Raw genomic sequence first — 13,082 nt, 5'->3', positions numbered from 1 at the left:
CCAGCTGTTGAGAAACCCTTTGCTATATGATGCAAATTGGTTAAAATATCACATATATGGTATCCCTATTTCAGTCCAGGCCTGTTGATTTAAACTGTCTTCCTAATTTTAATAGGGGGGTTGAGTTAGGGGCCCCCTCAACCCCTGATTAGGGGGTTGAGATTTGACCTCCGAAGCATATTGGCTCTTTTATTACGTCATCTACTTGAACTTACATTGGGATAAATACAGTGCCTGGCCAAAAAAAAAAAGTCACCTCCTGGATTTTGAGCAGTGTTATGACCTAAGGTTGCTTCAGATGGTCAGATGGTCAGGTACCGAAAAAATGAGGTCAGCTGCCTACCGGAATATACTGAAAGTCCAAGTTTTTCCATCAATTGATTTTTTTCTTCTCTGATGGCACATTGGGCATATTCCAGGATGACAATGCCAGGATTCATTGGGCTCAGATTGTTAAAGAGTGGTTCAGGGAATATGAGACATCATCTTCACACATGGATTGGCCACCAGACCTTAACCCCATAGAGAATCTTTGGGATGTGCTGGAGAAGACTTTACGCAGTGTTTCGACTTTCCCATCATCACTACAAGGTCTTGGAGGAAAATGAACGCTACTCTGAATGGAAATAAATGTTGTGACATTGCATAAGCTTATCGAAACGATGTGAAGGCGACTGCTAAAGCTAAAGGCGGTCCAACAAAATAGTGTGTGACTTTTTTTTTGGCCAGGCAGTGTATATATCTGGACCAATAACTCATGGTGTGGCACTACACTCTACACACTTTCCATTGAAAACCAAGGAAACTGCCTAAATCTTTTGGTGTGTAGAAGCCACCATCCCACCAGACACCCTATTAAAACATCACTGCAACACTATTGCATAACAATACCAATAGGATAATCCTAGGGTTCCAGTGCTACTCATCCGTTCCCTCATGGTCCGTGCTGTGTGGCAGAGATGTGGAATTCTCAGGACTCGATGACCAGTAATACAAACCTTTGGCAGGTAAAACAACCACCATATATCTGTATATTCATGTGTTTGCCTGGAGTTCAGCTTTAACCTGGCCTTGGGAAACCTAAGTGATTTGCACTGTCACAGCAATCACCACTTAATGCTACTGTAGCATGCCAAGCATTTTCTGAAGGAGTTAGCATTAAACATTAATTTCATTAGCTATAAAGTCTCAGTCCACATAGTAAAATAGCTTGGCTGTACTAAACCGGGCAGCAAAATGCACACGTTCATTAACCCAGATTGTGAGTTTTGCCATTGATGTTAAACATTTTTGTCATTCGCTTTAAGGCTACATTCCAGAATTTGCTTCATAATTGATGGCCTTTATAGGAGTGTAGTGTAAAAAAAAGCCATAGATACTTGCCAAGGATAGCAGCACTTAAAAAGATTTTGAACACCTGCATAAATTAGGAAAATGATACCAGCTCCATTCGCTGAGAACAAGCCAACCTACGATACAGAATTCAAGTAAAGTATATCCAAACCCAATCACTAAAATCTCATATCATCTTTAACATGTAGCATCAAAATGACCTTCAATATTTCTGAATCTGCAGCTTCCATTAAAATAATACCTGATGATCCTGCCATGAAGGTGCTTGTCCAGGCACTTCCTGATGTGAAGTGATAAGGCTATGGCATGGTCTACCTGTTTGACCATCAGAATGCCTAGGTAAGCATGCATGTCTGGGAGTGGGGGGAGGGGGGATATGTGCAAACACACTACTGGCAAAATAGGGACTGGATGTGCAAGAAGGAAAGTGCCTAACGTAGAGTAAATAGAGTTCAGATTTCTTTTTTCGGGGCTTGGAACACTAAGTATTCTCTAGAACAGTGCAGTGTTGTTGAGCACCGATGGATCAGAGCAAAGCTACTAGACTGGTAGCTTAAGGGGAAAAGTATCAAGCACTATACTGTACATGGCAACTGTGCTGCTGAAGGGCTAAGTTCGACTTTAGAGATTGGGTGAGCCCCAAGGTTAGTGTCGGGGATTACCTAGCTAAGCTTAAAGCCTAACTCCGGGCTGCTGTTACATTTACCAATTCAGTGGGGTCCCCTTGCACTGCATGGGTTAGATGCTCATTTGGCTAGAGAGAAAAAGGAATAAGTGCAAATACCTTACTCCTCGCTCCTCCGGTAGCCGGTGCTCTCTTCCGCTCCGGAATGTCAGTCCCGCATTTTATGTGATTACATCAGAGAGCTGTGACTGGCCTGGTAGCAAAGTGAAGCGGTTTTGGAGGACCAGTTGCAAGGAGAGGAGGAAGCCTACGGGAGCGAGGGATAAGGTAAGTATCTCACCTTATTCCTATCCCCCTAGCAAAATGAGCACACCATGGGTAGATTTAGAAACAGCCTGGAGGGGTCTTTAAGTGTTAAGGTAAAGCAGCTGACATTTGAAACAAATAGGCCTACGATAGCAGAGCTGAGCAAGGGAGGTGTCCTACCTAGGACTCAGATGAGAGTTGGGCTTACCACAATCAAATCACTGAGCACCAAACAATAATGAATGCAAGGCATGGCAAGGAATAGTGCACTAAGGCAATGCAAAGTGCAGTAACCTATGGAATCCAATTAGAAATCCTTTGTGATATTATGCCTTCCCTGTAGGGTTTTTGGTGCACTAGCTAAATATTACTATGATTTTTGTTCTTGGAAAGATCATTAAAAGCAGGAAAGAGACGATTTCTAGAAACCCAAAGGCTTTCAACAACAGCAGAGAAAGAGACTGAAACCGGAGAACTTTCTGAAGAGGACCTGAAATTGGGGAAGCTGTGCCAAACAAGGCAGACAGAGGACAGAGGACACTATTCACCAGTATTGTCTGGGCCTGGGGTCTCTCTCTGCAGCTTTTTGCTTCCCCGTTATTGACTTGCAATGCCTTGTTCTGTCTCAGTCTGGAGGCAGACGTCTTGGTAGATACAAAGCTTTGCTTCTTTAAATCGGAACGCCCCCCCCCCTCGCACCTAACTGGTGATCTGATAACTGGTGAAGGAACTGGTGGTAATGGCAATCCTATGGTCCTTTGCTTCATCTAGTGGCAGTAATGGCAATCCTATGGTCCCATGCTTCATCAGGTGGCTTGAATGGCAATCCTATGGTCCTCTGCTTCATCTAGTGGCATTAATGGCAATCCTATGGTCATCTGCTTCATCTAGTGGCATTAATGGCAACCCTATGGTCCTCTGCTTCATCTAGTGGCAGTAATGGTAATCCTATGGTCCTCTGCTTCATCTAGTGGCATTAATGGCAATCCTATGGTCATCTGCTTCATCTAGTGGCCGTAATGGCATTCCTATGGTCCTCTGATTCATCTAGTGGCAGTAATGGCAATCCTATGGTCCTCTGATTCATCTAGTGGCGGTAATGGCAATCCTATGGTCCTCTGCTTCATTTAGTGGTGGTAATGGCAATCCCATGGTCCTCTGCTTCATCTAGTGGCAGTAATAGCAATCCTGTGGTCCTCTGCTTCATTTAGTGGTGATAATGACAATCCTATGGTCCTCTGATTCATCTAGTGGCAGTCATGGCAATCCTATGATCCTCTGCTTCATCTAGTGGCAGTAATGGCAATCATGTGGTCCTCTGCTTCATTTAGTGGTGGTAATGGCAATCCGATGGTCCTCTGCTTCATTTAGTGGTGGTAATGGCAATCCTATGGTCCTCTGCTTCATTTTGTGGTGGTAATGGCAATCCTATGGTCCTCTGCTTCATTTTGTGGTGGTAATGGCAAGGTAACAGCATTCGTCCTGCTGTACGCTGGGCAGAGGATTTATAAATCACCCCCCTTGTATACTGATATCTAACATGAAGGTGCTTGCAGATTTTTTTTTATAAAGAGCTCCATAATGGACTTTATCTATTGCGATATTTTTCAGTATGTTTGGCATCATGCATCACTGCATACAGCAAATTCTTTTTGTTTTAATCAATTGCAAAGTTTCTTGCAGGAAGTTCCTGACAGTAACAGCACTTTCTGTTCCAGGCTGACAATGTTCTGCCACTCAATTAGCGGCAGCAACCTTGCCTTGATCCTTGAGTTGGCCAATGCCCAACTGAAGGCGCTCACATGGTAGGTTGATTTGCAGGCTCCAGGTAGGAAACAGATTCACAAAACAGGTTTTCCTAACAAAACTGTATACAGTGAGGCATGATGACAACGTTCTGAACAATAGATTAAAGGACAACTATGGGGTTTAGGGCTTTTCCCCATAGTTCTCGTTAGGGTAACGGGAGGACACAAACTAGCGTCCTCCCGTCACCCTAAGCTCAGTATACCGCGAGCTACAACTCGCGGTATACTGAGACGCCACAGCTGAAGTGGATCCCGACAATTATGTCTGGATCTACCCTAGAGGCAGAGCCAGCTGTACCCGCCACCTCCCCCGTCCGTTCCGCCAGTCAGCGCTGGAGGATCGGAGCGGGGAGGGGGGAATCCAGCCCCTCCCCTGTCACGGTAGAGAGCCGTGACAGGATCGAGAAGTGAGCGAACGCCAGTATGTGTTCCCTCACCTCCCGATCTACTGAGCCGATCTGTGACAGTCTCATTGTCACAGGTCGGCTAGAACTATGAGGTGAGTGAAAAGCACTCACCTCATAGTTCTTCTTTAAGGGGTTACATACACTTTAACACCAGTGTCTATATGTGCATAAATAGCTTGAATATGTGTTGCTTCTATTACTAAAATGCATATTGTCAGAAGGACTTTTGCTCCTGCAAGCACATTTCTTACCTGCATAGCTCATGTAGTTATTATACGGAGTATTGACAAACTTTTGAAAGCCACAAGTCTCGTTCCCGGGTCCGGGCAGAGGATCTCCACAACTCTTATGCTTAGGGGATGGGTTGGTGTCACTGCACAGATCCCCTGTTTCGTAGGAAGGATCCGTCTCCATGCACGGGTCGCTGCAGGATAGAATTTCTGAGATGCCACGGAAGATATGGTACAGTCCCAGGCTGTGCCCAATTTCATGGATCATGGTATGAGTATGGCCAGGGACTCCGAAAAAAGATGGGTTCATGACGATTCCACCTGAAAAAGACAATAAACATCTATTCATGCGCAAGAAGAGTGATTCCAGTTAGGCAATGTGCACTGTTTTATGGCATCAATTTCTTAAAGGCCTAGCAGATGGAGGTCGCAAGGCTTTCGGCATTAGAGGAGGACAAATCCTTAGGTAAAGCTGGCCATACATGTTAAGTCTTTTCTCGTTCAGCCCTGTGAAAGAAATCACTTGGTTCCCCCATCCACACTAAAGAGCGTAGATGGAGGGATTTCCCCCGATAGTTAATGTTTTTCGACATCTCCTTTGACAAAAGTCAACTTTTTGCCAAACCACGCGGTGCCAACAGGACCACCCATGGATCAAATGAGGCTGATTTGGCAGGAAACAGACAAAATTCGATCCATGTATGACCACCCTTAGTCTGCCATGTGCAAGAATGCTAAGCTTGGCACATTTTCCATAATGTATACTATGCACCCTTGCATATTATGGCTGCCACTCACTGCAAGAGAGACACAGACACACTTGGTGCCCACAGGACCACCCATGGATCGAATGGGGCCGATTCGGCAGGAAACAGACAAATTCTATCCATGTATGGTCACCCTTAGTCTGCCATGTGCAAGAATGCTAAGCTTGGCATACTTTCCATGTATGTATGCACCCTTCCACTGTATGGCTGCCACTCAATGCAACAGAGACAGACAGAAATGAAAATCTGGAGTCTGGGCATCTCCAGCAGCCTTTCATATAATGGCAAACAGGGTATTGTCTTCTTTAATTGCATTGGGCAAATATAAAGATAACATTTTTAAAATATGCAATAGTATACATATTTGCATGGTATAAGTCTCAGAAGAAATGCACTTTGTATAGACTTTTATGTTTTCATGCAAATCAAGCAAGTTTGCAAATACAACCTTTTGTTTTAATTTTCTTCTACATTCCTTTGAAGGTTCTGCTGGCAACCTCCTATTTCCGGTAAGCAGGCTAATCTGCATGTCATCAGGCCCAGGACTTCTGTTTATAACTACACAAGGCATCCCCAAGATGCCTCTCGATGTGCATGGTCCCAGTCCCCGAATCTCTTTCAGGAAAGACCCTCCAAAGGTTTACCAGGGATGCCCTTCTATACACAAATGTAGTTTAGGCTGACTGCCTCTCCAGCCCACTCCAGAAGAATTTCCTTCCATCTGTACACCCACTACCTAGGGAAGAGTTGGATATAGTTATTTAGTTCTTCTGAGAATGATCCGCTGGGTAAAAGGAGCTAAATTACTCATTTTGTTTTTATCTTAAAGGTGCATTTATTCTTGAACTGTTAAAGTATAAGTACACTTGAATTAACTTTTTGCTCCCCTGACCCAAACAAAGCCACCCCCCAGATGCATACTTACTGTCAGGAACCAGATCTGAACCCAGGGCCTCTGCTGTAACTGGCAGTGGTTCTACCTGTTGAGCCACCTTAGAACCTTGGATAGCTCCTTGCCTGATCTCCTGTGTAATACTCAGTTTAAGGTAGTCTCTGCTGAACTCTGAACTTTTTGCTCCTCCCTTGAACTCCCTATTTAAGCCCCGCCTCTGCACTTCCTGTTTGCCAGATTATTGTGCTCCTGCCATTATCTTGCTCCTGCTCCCTCTGTGCTACAATCTACTCATACTGCTACCCGTGTACCGACCTTTGGCTGCTGATTCACTGACTACTCTCATCGTCTTCCACTTCATACCTGATACCTTTGGCTACTGACCACGGCTTGTTCGCTGACTACGCTTCTGCCTGCTCCTCCACCACTACCCTCTGCTTGTGTACCAAACCCGGCCTGTTATACCACAAATTTGCCTGCTGTGTCAGCTACTGGACTCCGAGCCTGATCACAGAGCGTGACACTTACCTTGATCCTCCATCAATAGCCTCTGCTGTTAGTATATATCTGGACGCTGGTAGCTCCCATGCTGTAGCTTCTGGTAGACTTCTACAGGGCTGTAGCCTAAATGTCTTCAACCTCAAGACACAAGCCCATAGAATAATATGGTAGCTACTGCACAGACATGTCCAGACCACAAAAGATGTTTGGGTCCGCATGCAAACAGACAGCAGAGTCCATGGTGCCAGGTTGAGGTAAGTATGCATCAGGGGAGGAGGACAGTGGTCTTGTTTGGGTCAATAAAGGGGGGCCAAAAGAATAAGTTTACTTTGTTATGAATGCACTTACCCTTTAAATGAAAAACACAAAGTTTGCAAAGAGTCCATAATAGCAAAGCACAACGTACCGAGATCTGTGAGGACCTCTTTGTCCCAAGGCCAGGTGGCCAACCCGGCCAGCTCCTCTTCCGATGAATTGGCAAAAAATATGTTGAGCTGCGTTGAACCAGTCACATTGAGACGATGTTTCAGTTCATTTAGATCTAAGTAAGCCCTGCAACATAAATATTAGTGTGATTCCTTGACCTTCTCCATAAGCAATTCATTTGTCAGCATGTCACTGCTATTGATAATGAAATAAATAATCTAGTCCTTAAGAGTTTCCGAGCATTGACCTTAAAGGAAGGTTATCACTATCATCACTCAAACATTCATATCAAAGGGATTACTGTCAAATGTTACCATCAAACATTTTACAAATGACCCAGCTCACCAGAAGGTCCCCACCACCAGTCGATTCTTTTCAAATACAAGGTCACAATCTATAAATAAACATGCATAGCTACAAAATGGAGTCTGGTAAGTCATTGATTCGCCCACAGTAGAGTCTCAAACCGTGTTTCTAGGATAGATGGTATTACTTCCTCATCCTCTTCAAAACATTCTACCAAGACAATTGGGGGGAAAACAGTTTGCGTATACACCTATCAGCCGTAACATTATGACCACTGAGAGGAGAAGTGAATAACATTGATGATCTGGTTACAATGGTCCCTGGAATTGGGGGGGATATATCACGATGACACCTGGAATTGGGGGGATATCTTATAGCGGCACCTGGAAGTGGGGGGATATATTACAATGGCACCTGGAAGTGGGGGGATATATTACAATGGCACCTGGAAGTGGGGATGATATATTACAATGGTACCTGGAAGTGGGGGGGATATATTACAATGGCACCTGGAAGTGGGGGGGATATATTCGGCAGCAAGTAAACATTTTGTCCCTGAAGTTAATGTGTTGGAAGCAGAAATAATGGGCACGTGTGAGGATTTGAGTGACTCTGACAAGGGCCAAATTGTGATGTCTAGACGACTGGGTCAGAACAACTCCAAAACTGCAGCTCTTGTGGGATATTCCCGTTCTGCAATGGTCAGGACCAACCAAAGGTGGTGCAAGGAAGGAAAACCAATGAACCAGCGACAGTGTCATCGGTGGCCAAGACTCATTGATGCATGGTGGGAGAAAAGGCTGTATTCCGATCCAATAGAAGAGCTACTGTAGCTCAAATTGTTGAAAAAGTGAATACTGGTTTCCGATACAAAGGTGTCTGAAAACACAGAGCATCGCAGCTGGATCCATGAAGGCCCCAAATCGCAACTTACAGGATCTTCTACTGAAGGCTTGGTCCCATATACCACAGCATACCTTCACAGATCTAGTGGAGTCCATGCCTCAATGGGTCAGGGCTGTTTTGACAGCAAAAGGGGGACCTACTCAATATTAGAGGGGTGGGCATAATGTTATGGCTGATCGGAGTATGAAACGTGTAAAACCATAGAGCTAAAAAAAATCTAGACATATCATCAGCACAGATTGTAACTTGCCCATTTAAGTTCATCATAATTACAATAGGTGTAAGCAGTGTTGGGTGCAGTTTGGGTACCAGGGCTCTAAAAGGACCCCTTCACTCTGTGAGGGTAAAGCCTAAAACAAACACCAAACATACCACTGCTTTCTTCTTAAAAGACCAAAAATAAATTTCATTGATCCGTGGTCCTCAATCACATTACCACAATTCTGTAATCCTAGATGCACAACTGAGCAGTAGACAGAGTATAAGCTACAGCACGCAGGGACCATTTGACTTAGTGTAAGGCTTCAGGACCTGCCCCTGGAGTGACAAGGCTCCTACAAAAGTGGGTAGTGTTGTCACAGGGAACACAAAAAAGAACCAAGTCCTGGCAGGATCAATTTATCAAACAGATACAACAAAACAATTTCAATGGTATATTTAACAACCCAAAATGGACTGACTAAGAGAAGTTTATTATAATTCAGTGTATGTAAAGTAAAAAATTGAATTTTGGAATAGAGTGGGGAAGAACTGAAACTTCCATTGGGTTTTAATTGCTTTGTTAGAGAGTAGACAACTGACATTTTTATTATTAGTGGCAGGTCTCTATTCCTTTAAGGAAAGGAAGTCTGGACTGCTGGAATCATGAAACTGAGTGGGGTCAATAGTACAAACCCCTCCCTGGATGCAACTGTAACCATCTGCTGATTGGAGAAGATGGTGTAATAGGCAGAGAGATGGCTAGGTGTTAAAAGGCCTAGTGGCAGGTCTCTATTCCTTTTAGGAAAGGAAACCTCGACTGCTGGAATCATGAAACTGAGAGGGGTCAATAGTACAAACCCCTCCCTGGAGGCAACTGTAACCATCTGCTGATTGGTTAAGATGTGGTAGTAGGCGGAGAATTGGCTAGGTGTTAAAAGGCTAAGGGGAAGGGGGAGCTTGTTGGCCTCTTTGGAGTTGACCAGCAAGCTGAACATGGCCACCCACCCTTCCTCTTTCCTCGAGTTTGTCACAGTTTCTCGAGTTTTGTTGGCAGTTTTTGACCTTGCCAGCTCAGCTTAATCTGTTATCACATTGACAGTTGGTGGAAATATCTGGATGGTTGGACTTCTGTCTAGAACTGATGGTGAAGACAGGTGGTCGTAAGGTTGATGTTGTTTGGGTGCTCACCGTTTATCTGTGACCGGCACACATGAATGTACAACATTAAAGAAGTGTGGAATTATAATGTTAAAGTCAATAAAATGTTGGCCTTGCCCTTCCAAAAATTGGAATGTGTCCATTAAAGGAGAACTATGGGGTCAGGGCTTTTCCCCATAGTTCTCCTAAGGGTAACGGGAGGAGACAAACCAGTGTCCTCCCGTCACCCAAAACTCAGTATACCGCGAGCTCAGTATGCCGCAGCCGAAACGGATCCCGACAATTCTGTCTGGATCCACCCAGCTGCGTGAGTAACAGCTGGCTCTGCCTATCTAGAGGCAGAGCCAGCTGTACCCGCCCCCTCCCCCGTCCATTCCGCCAGTCAGCGCTGGAGGATCGGGGGGGGGAATCCCTGCAGGGAACCGTGAGTGACCGTCACAGCTCTCTGCCCGCTTAGATCGAAAAGTGAGGAGGCGACGGTATGTGTTCGCTCACTTCCCGATCTACTGAGCCGACCTGTGACAGTTTCATTGTCACACGTCGGCTAGAACTATGAGGTTCGCCTCATAATTCTCCTTTAATTTATTTGGTGGCAAGAGGGCGGGGAATTAAAAATGGTGAAAATTACACGTCAGTGGTTAACTATGATTCCTAGCAGTCAAGAGTCCTGGGCTGCGTAGCCACTACTGGTGGTACCACCGAGAAATGTTTTGAGAAACCTAAACCTGAAACATTGATCCTAATGACCGGAATTTCCATTAACATGCATTTAAAAAGTGCCAACATGTTGGAACCCTGCGCTGAAAATTGCATTTTGCACTTGTCTCTGGATCATTCCCAAACATACATCACAACATAATTTTCTGGGTTTTTACTGAAGGAACACTGTAATGTCTCCCAACCTTTACAATACAGTAACGGTCTCCAATTAATCTCGCTTCATGGGATTTATTACTTCACTGGTAGCTTGAAGCAAAATGTGTCCTTTTAATAAAATGTGCATTCAGGAAACCCAAAGGAGGTTGTAAAGAAAGAGGGGCACCGGGATCCCGCACACAACATGTGCACATATGTATTACAAATGAGGGAATATATATATCTCTATATTTAGAGCTTAGTGATGCAATTCCCCTATTATTGTGTAATGCTTACAGTTTGCAAATGGTTCCTTGATACGTTTCGGTGAAGTCATGCACATCTGTACACCATGGATGAGAAAAATAAGTAACAGGAACATGCGAAAGTACATCTGATAAGTACAAGCTTGCTTCATCAGATCTGCCCATCAAATAAGGTGGACGTAGCGTTCATCGATAGAAAATAAATGTTCTCGGGAAACTGGGAGACTCGGAAGAGAAGGAGCATCACGCAAATGGTTGAGAGTCCAAATACTATTATTACAGAGTATAGCACAGAATACTTGGCTTATGGCAAGCTTATGCCAGGAATAGTGCTTATACTCCTTTTGTTTTTACTTTAACCTTTTGGAGGCGTCACTCCAGTTAAATGCAAAAATAGGAGAGAGCCCTCCGCACACCCCACAGCAGTCCCGGCCAATTAAAGGATGATGGTGCTCGAAGTGACTCGATACACGGATGGCACCGCGCAAACACAGAGTAAATAACCAAAAAAGTCACCAGCACTCGAAACTTGAAAGCAGCAATGTCCCTTTATTGGACAAACAGTGTCATGAAGAAGACGACGTTTCGGGGCCGCACAGGGTCCCTTCTTCAAGGCAGAAAGTATGATACTCATGATACTCATGATACGATATGTCATACTTTCTGCCTTGAAGAAGGGACTGTGTGCGGCCCCGAAACGTCGTCTTCTTCATGAGACTGTTTGTCCAATAAAGGGACATTGCTGCTTTCAAGTTTCGAGTGCTGGTGACTTTTTTGGTTATTTACTCCAGTTGAATGTTCTTCAATATATTGTGCCTTGGTGAAGGAGGTTCCTTAGCACTAGACATGTGCGATTTGTTTCGTTACGAATTGAAATTCGTACAAATTTTCCTGAAATTCGTAGATTCGTAAACATCCGAAATCCGAATTGCAGTTTCCGAATTATATCCGAAATACGAAATTCCGTTAACGAATTTCGGATCCGAATTTCTTTGAAACGGGAACTAATATTACCCCTGTAAATGAACAACATGAGGTTGAACAACATGACAAGATTTTTTTTTAAATCCGAAATACGGATCCGCTGCTGCTGATGCATTACAATACACAGGCAGGAAATACGAAATTCCGTTGACGTATTTTCGTTCCGTTATGAACATTCGTTATATATTGAAGTTAAAAAGCAAAGTACATTTATATTGGAGTTGATGGTAGTTTTTTTTAAAGTCCGAAATACGAAATTTGGATTTCGGATACAAAAACAACTACCACATCGACTCCAATATTAACAAAGGTATTTTTGCTTTTTAACTTCATTGTAACGAATGTTCGTAAAGTTACGAAAATGTGCCGAAACTAACGAAAATACGTATTTCGTACGAATCCGAATTGAGTTTCGGATACGAATTACGAAATAATGGATATTATGAAACGGAACTAATTTTTTGACGGCGCACAAGTCTACTTAGCACAGGGGTGCCCACAATTTTTGCGTTTTCAAATGACGAGCTACATGAGATCTACCAACGAAAAAAAATACCTCCCTCACTCTCTCTCTCTCCTGGCTGTCTCTCCTCTCTCTCCTGGCTGTCTTTCCTCGCTTTCTCTCTCCTGACTGTCATTCGTTTTCTCTCCTGGCTGTCTCTCCTCGCTCTCTTGGCTGGCTCTCCTTGCCCTCTCCCATGGCTGTTTCTCCTCCCTCTCTCCCCTGGCTGTCTCTCCTCTCTCTTGGCTGTCTCTCCTCGCTCTCCTGGCTGTCTTTCCTCGCTTTCTCTCTCCTGACTGTCATTCGTTTTCTCTCCTGGCTGTCTCTCCTCGCTCTCTTGGCTGGCTCTCCTTGCCCTCTCCCATGGCTGTTTCTCCTCCCTCTCTCCCCTGGCTGTCTCTCCTCTCTCTCTTTCCTGGTTGTCTATCCTTGCTCTCTCCCCTGGCTGTCTTTCCTCTCACTCATGTCAGTCTCTCCAGAAAGGTGTCGGGGAGCTTGGCTCAGCAGACTCGGGCTAATAGGTAATCATGTGCGCACAGCTAAATAAATATACCAAAATGGAATAAAGGGGCCGCCACCCCCCCCCCCC

The 13,082-nt window shown here is 44.4% G+C and overlaps 1 protein-coding gene across 1 annotated transcript in view; it reads right to left on the bottom strand.

Moving 5' to 3' along the window:
• The window catches only part of PAPPA (pappalysin 1), a 190,509-nt gene that overhangs the window by 105,766 nt on the left and 71,661 nt on the right, over nt 1–13,082 (bottom strand). Inside the window, exons 6-7 of the mRNA XM_018576975.1 lie at nt 7,296–7,441; nt 4,751–5,050 (exon numbers count right to left, since the gene is read on the bottom strand). Coding sequence (XP_018432477.1) covers nt 4,751–5,050; nt 7,296–7,441 — 446 coding nt within the window. The remainder of the gene's footprint in view (nt 1–4,750; nt 5,051–7,295; nt 7,442–13,082) is intronic.

Source organism: Nanorana parkeri, unplaced genomic scaffold (genome assembly GCF_000935625.1).
Source record: "Nanorana parkeri isolate BGI_ZX_2015 unplaced genomic scaffold, ASM93562v1 scaffold81, whole genome shotgun sequence".
In the NCBI taxonomy this organism is placed as follows: Eukaryota; Metazoa; Chordata; class Amphibia; order Anura; family Dicroglossidae; genus Nanorana; species Nanorana parkeri.
This window is presented reverse-complemented; position numbering and strand designations above follow the sequence as displayed.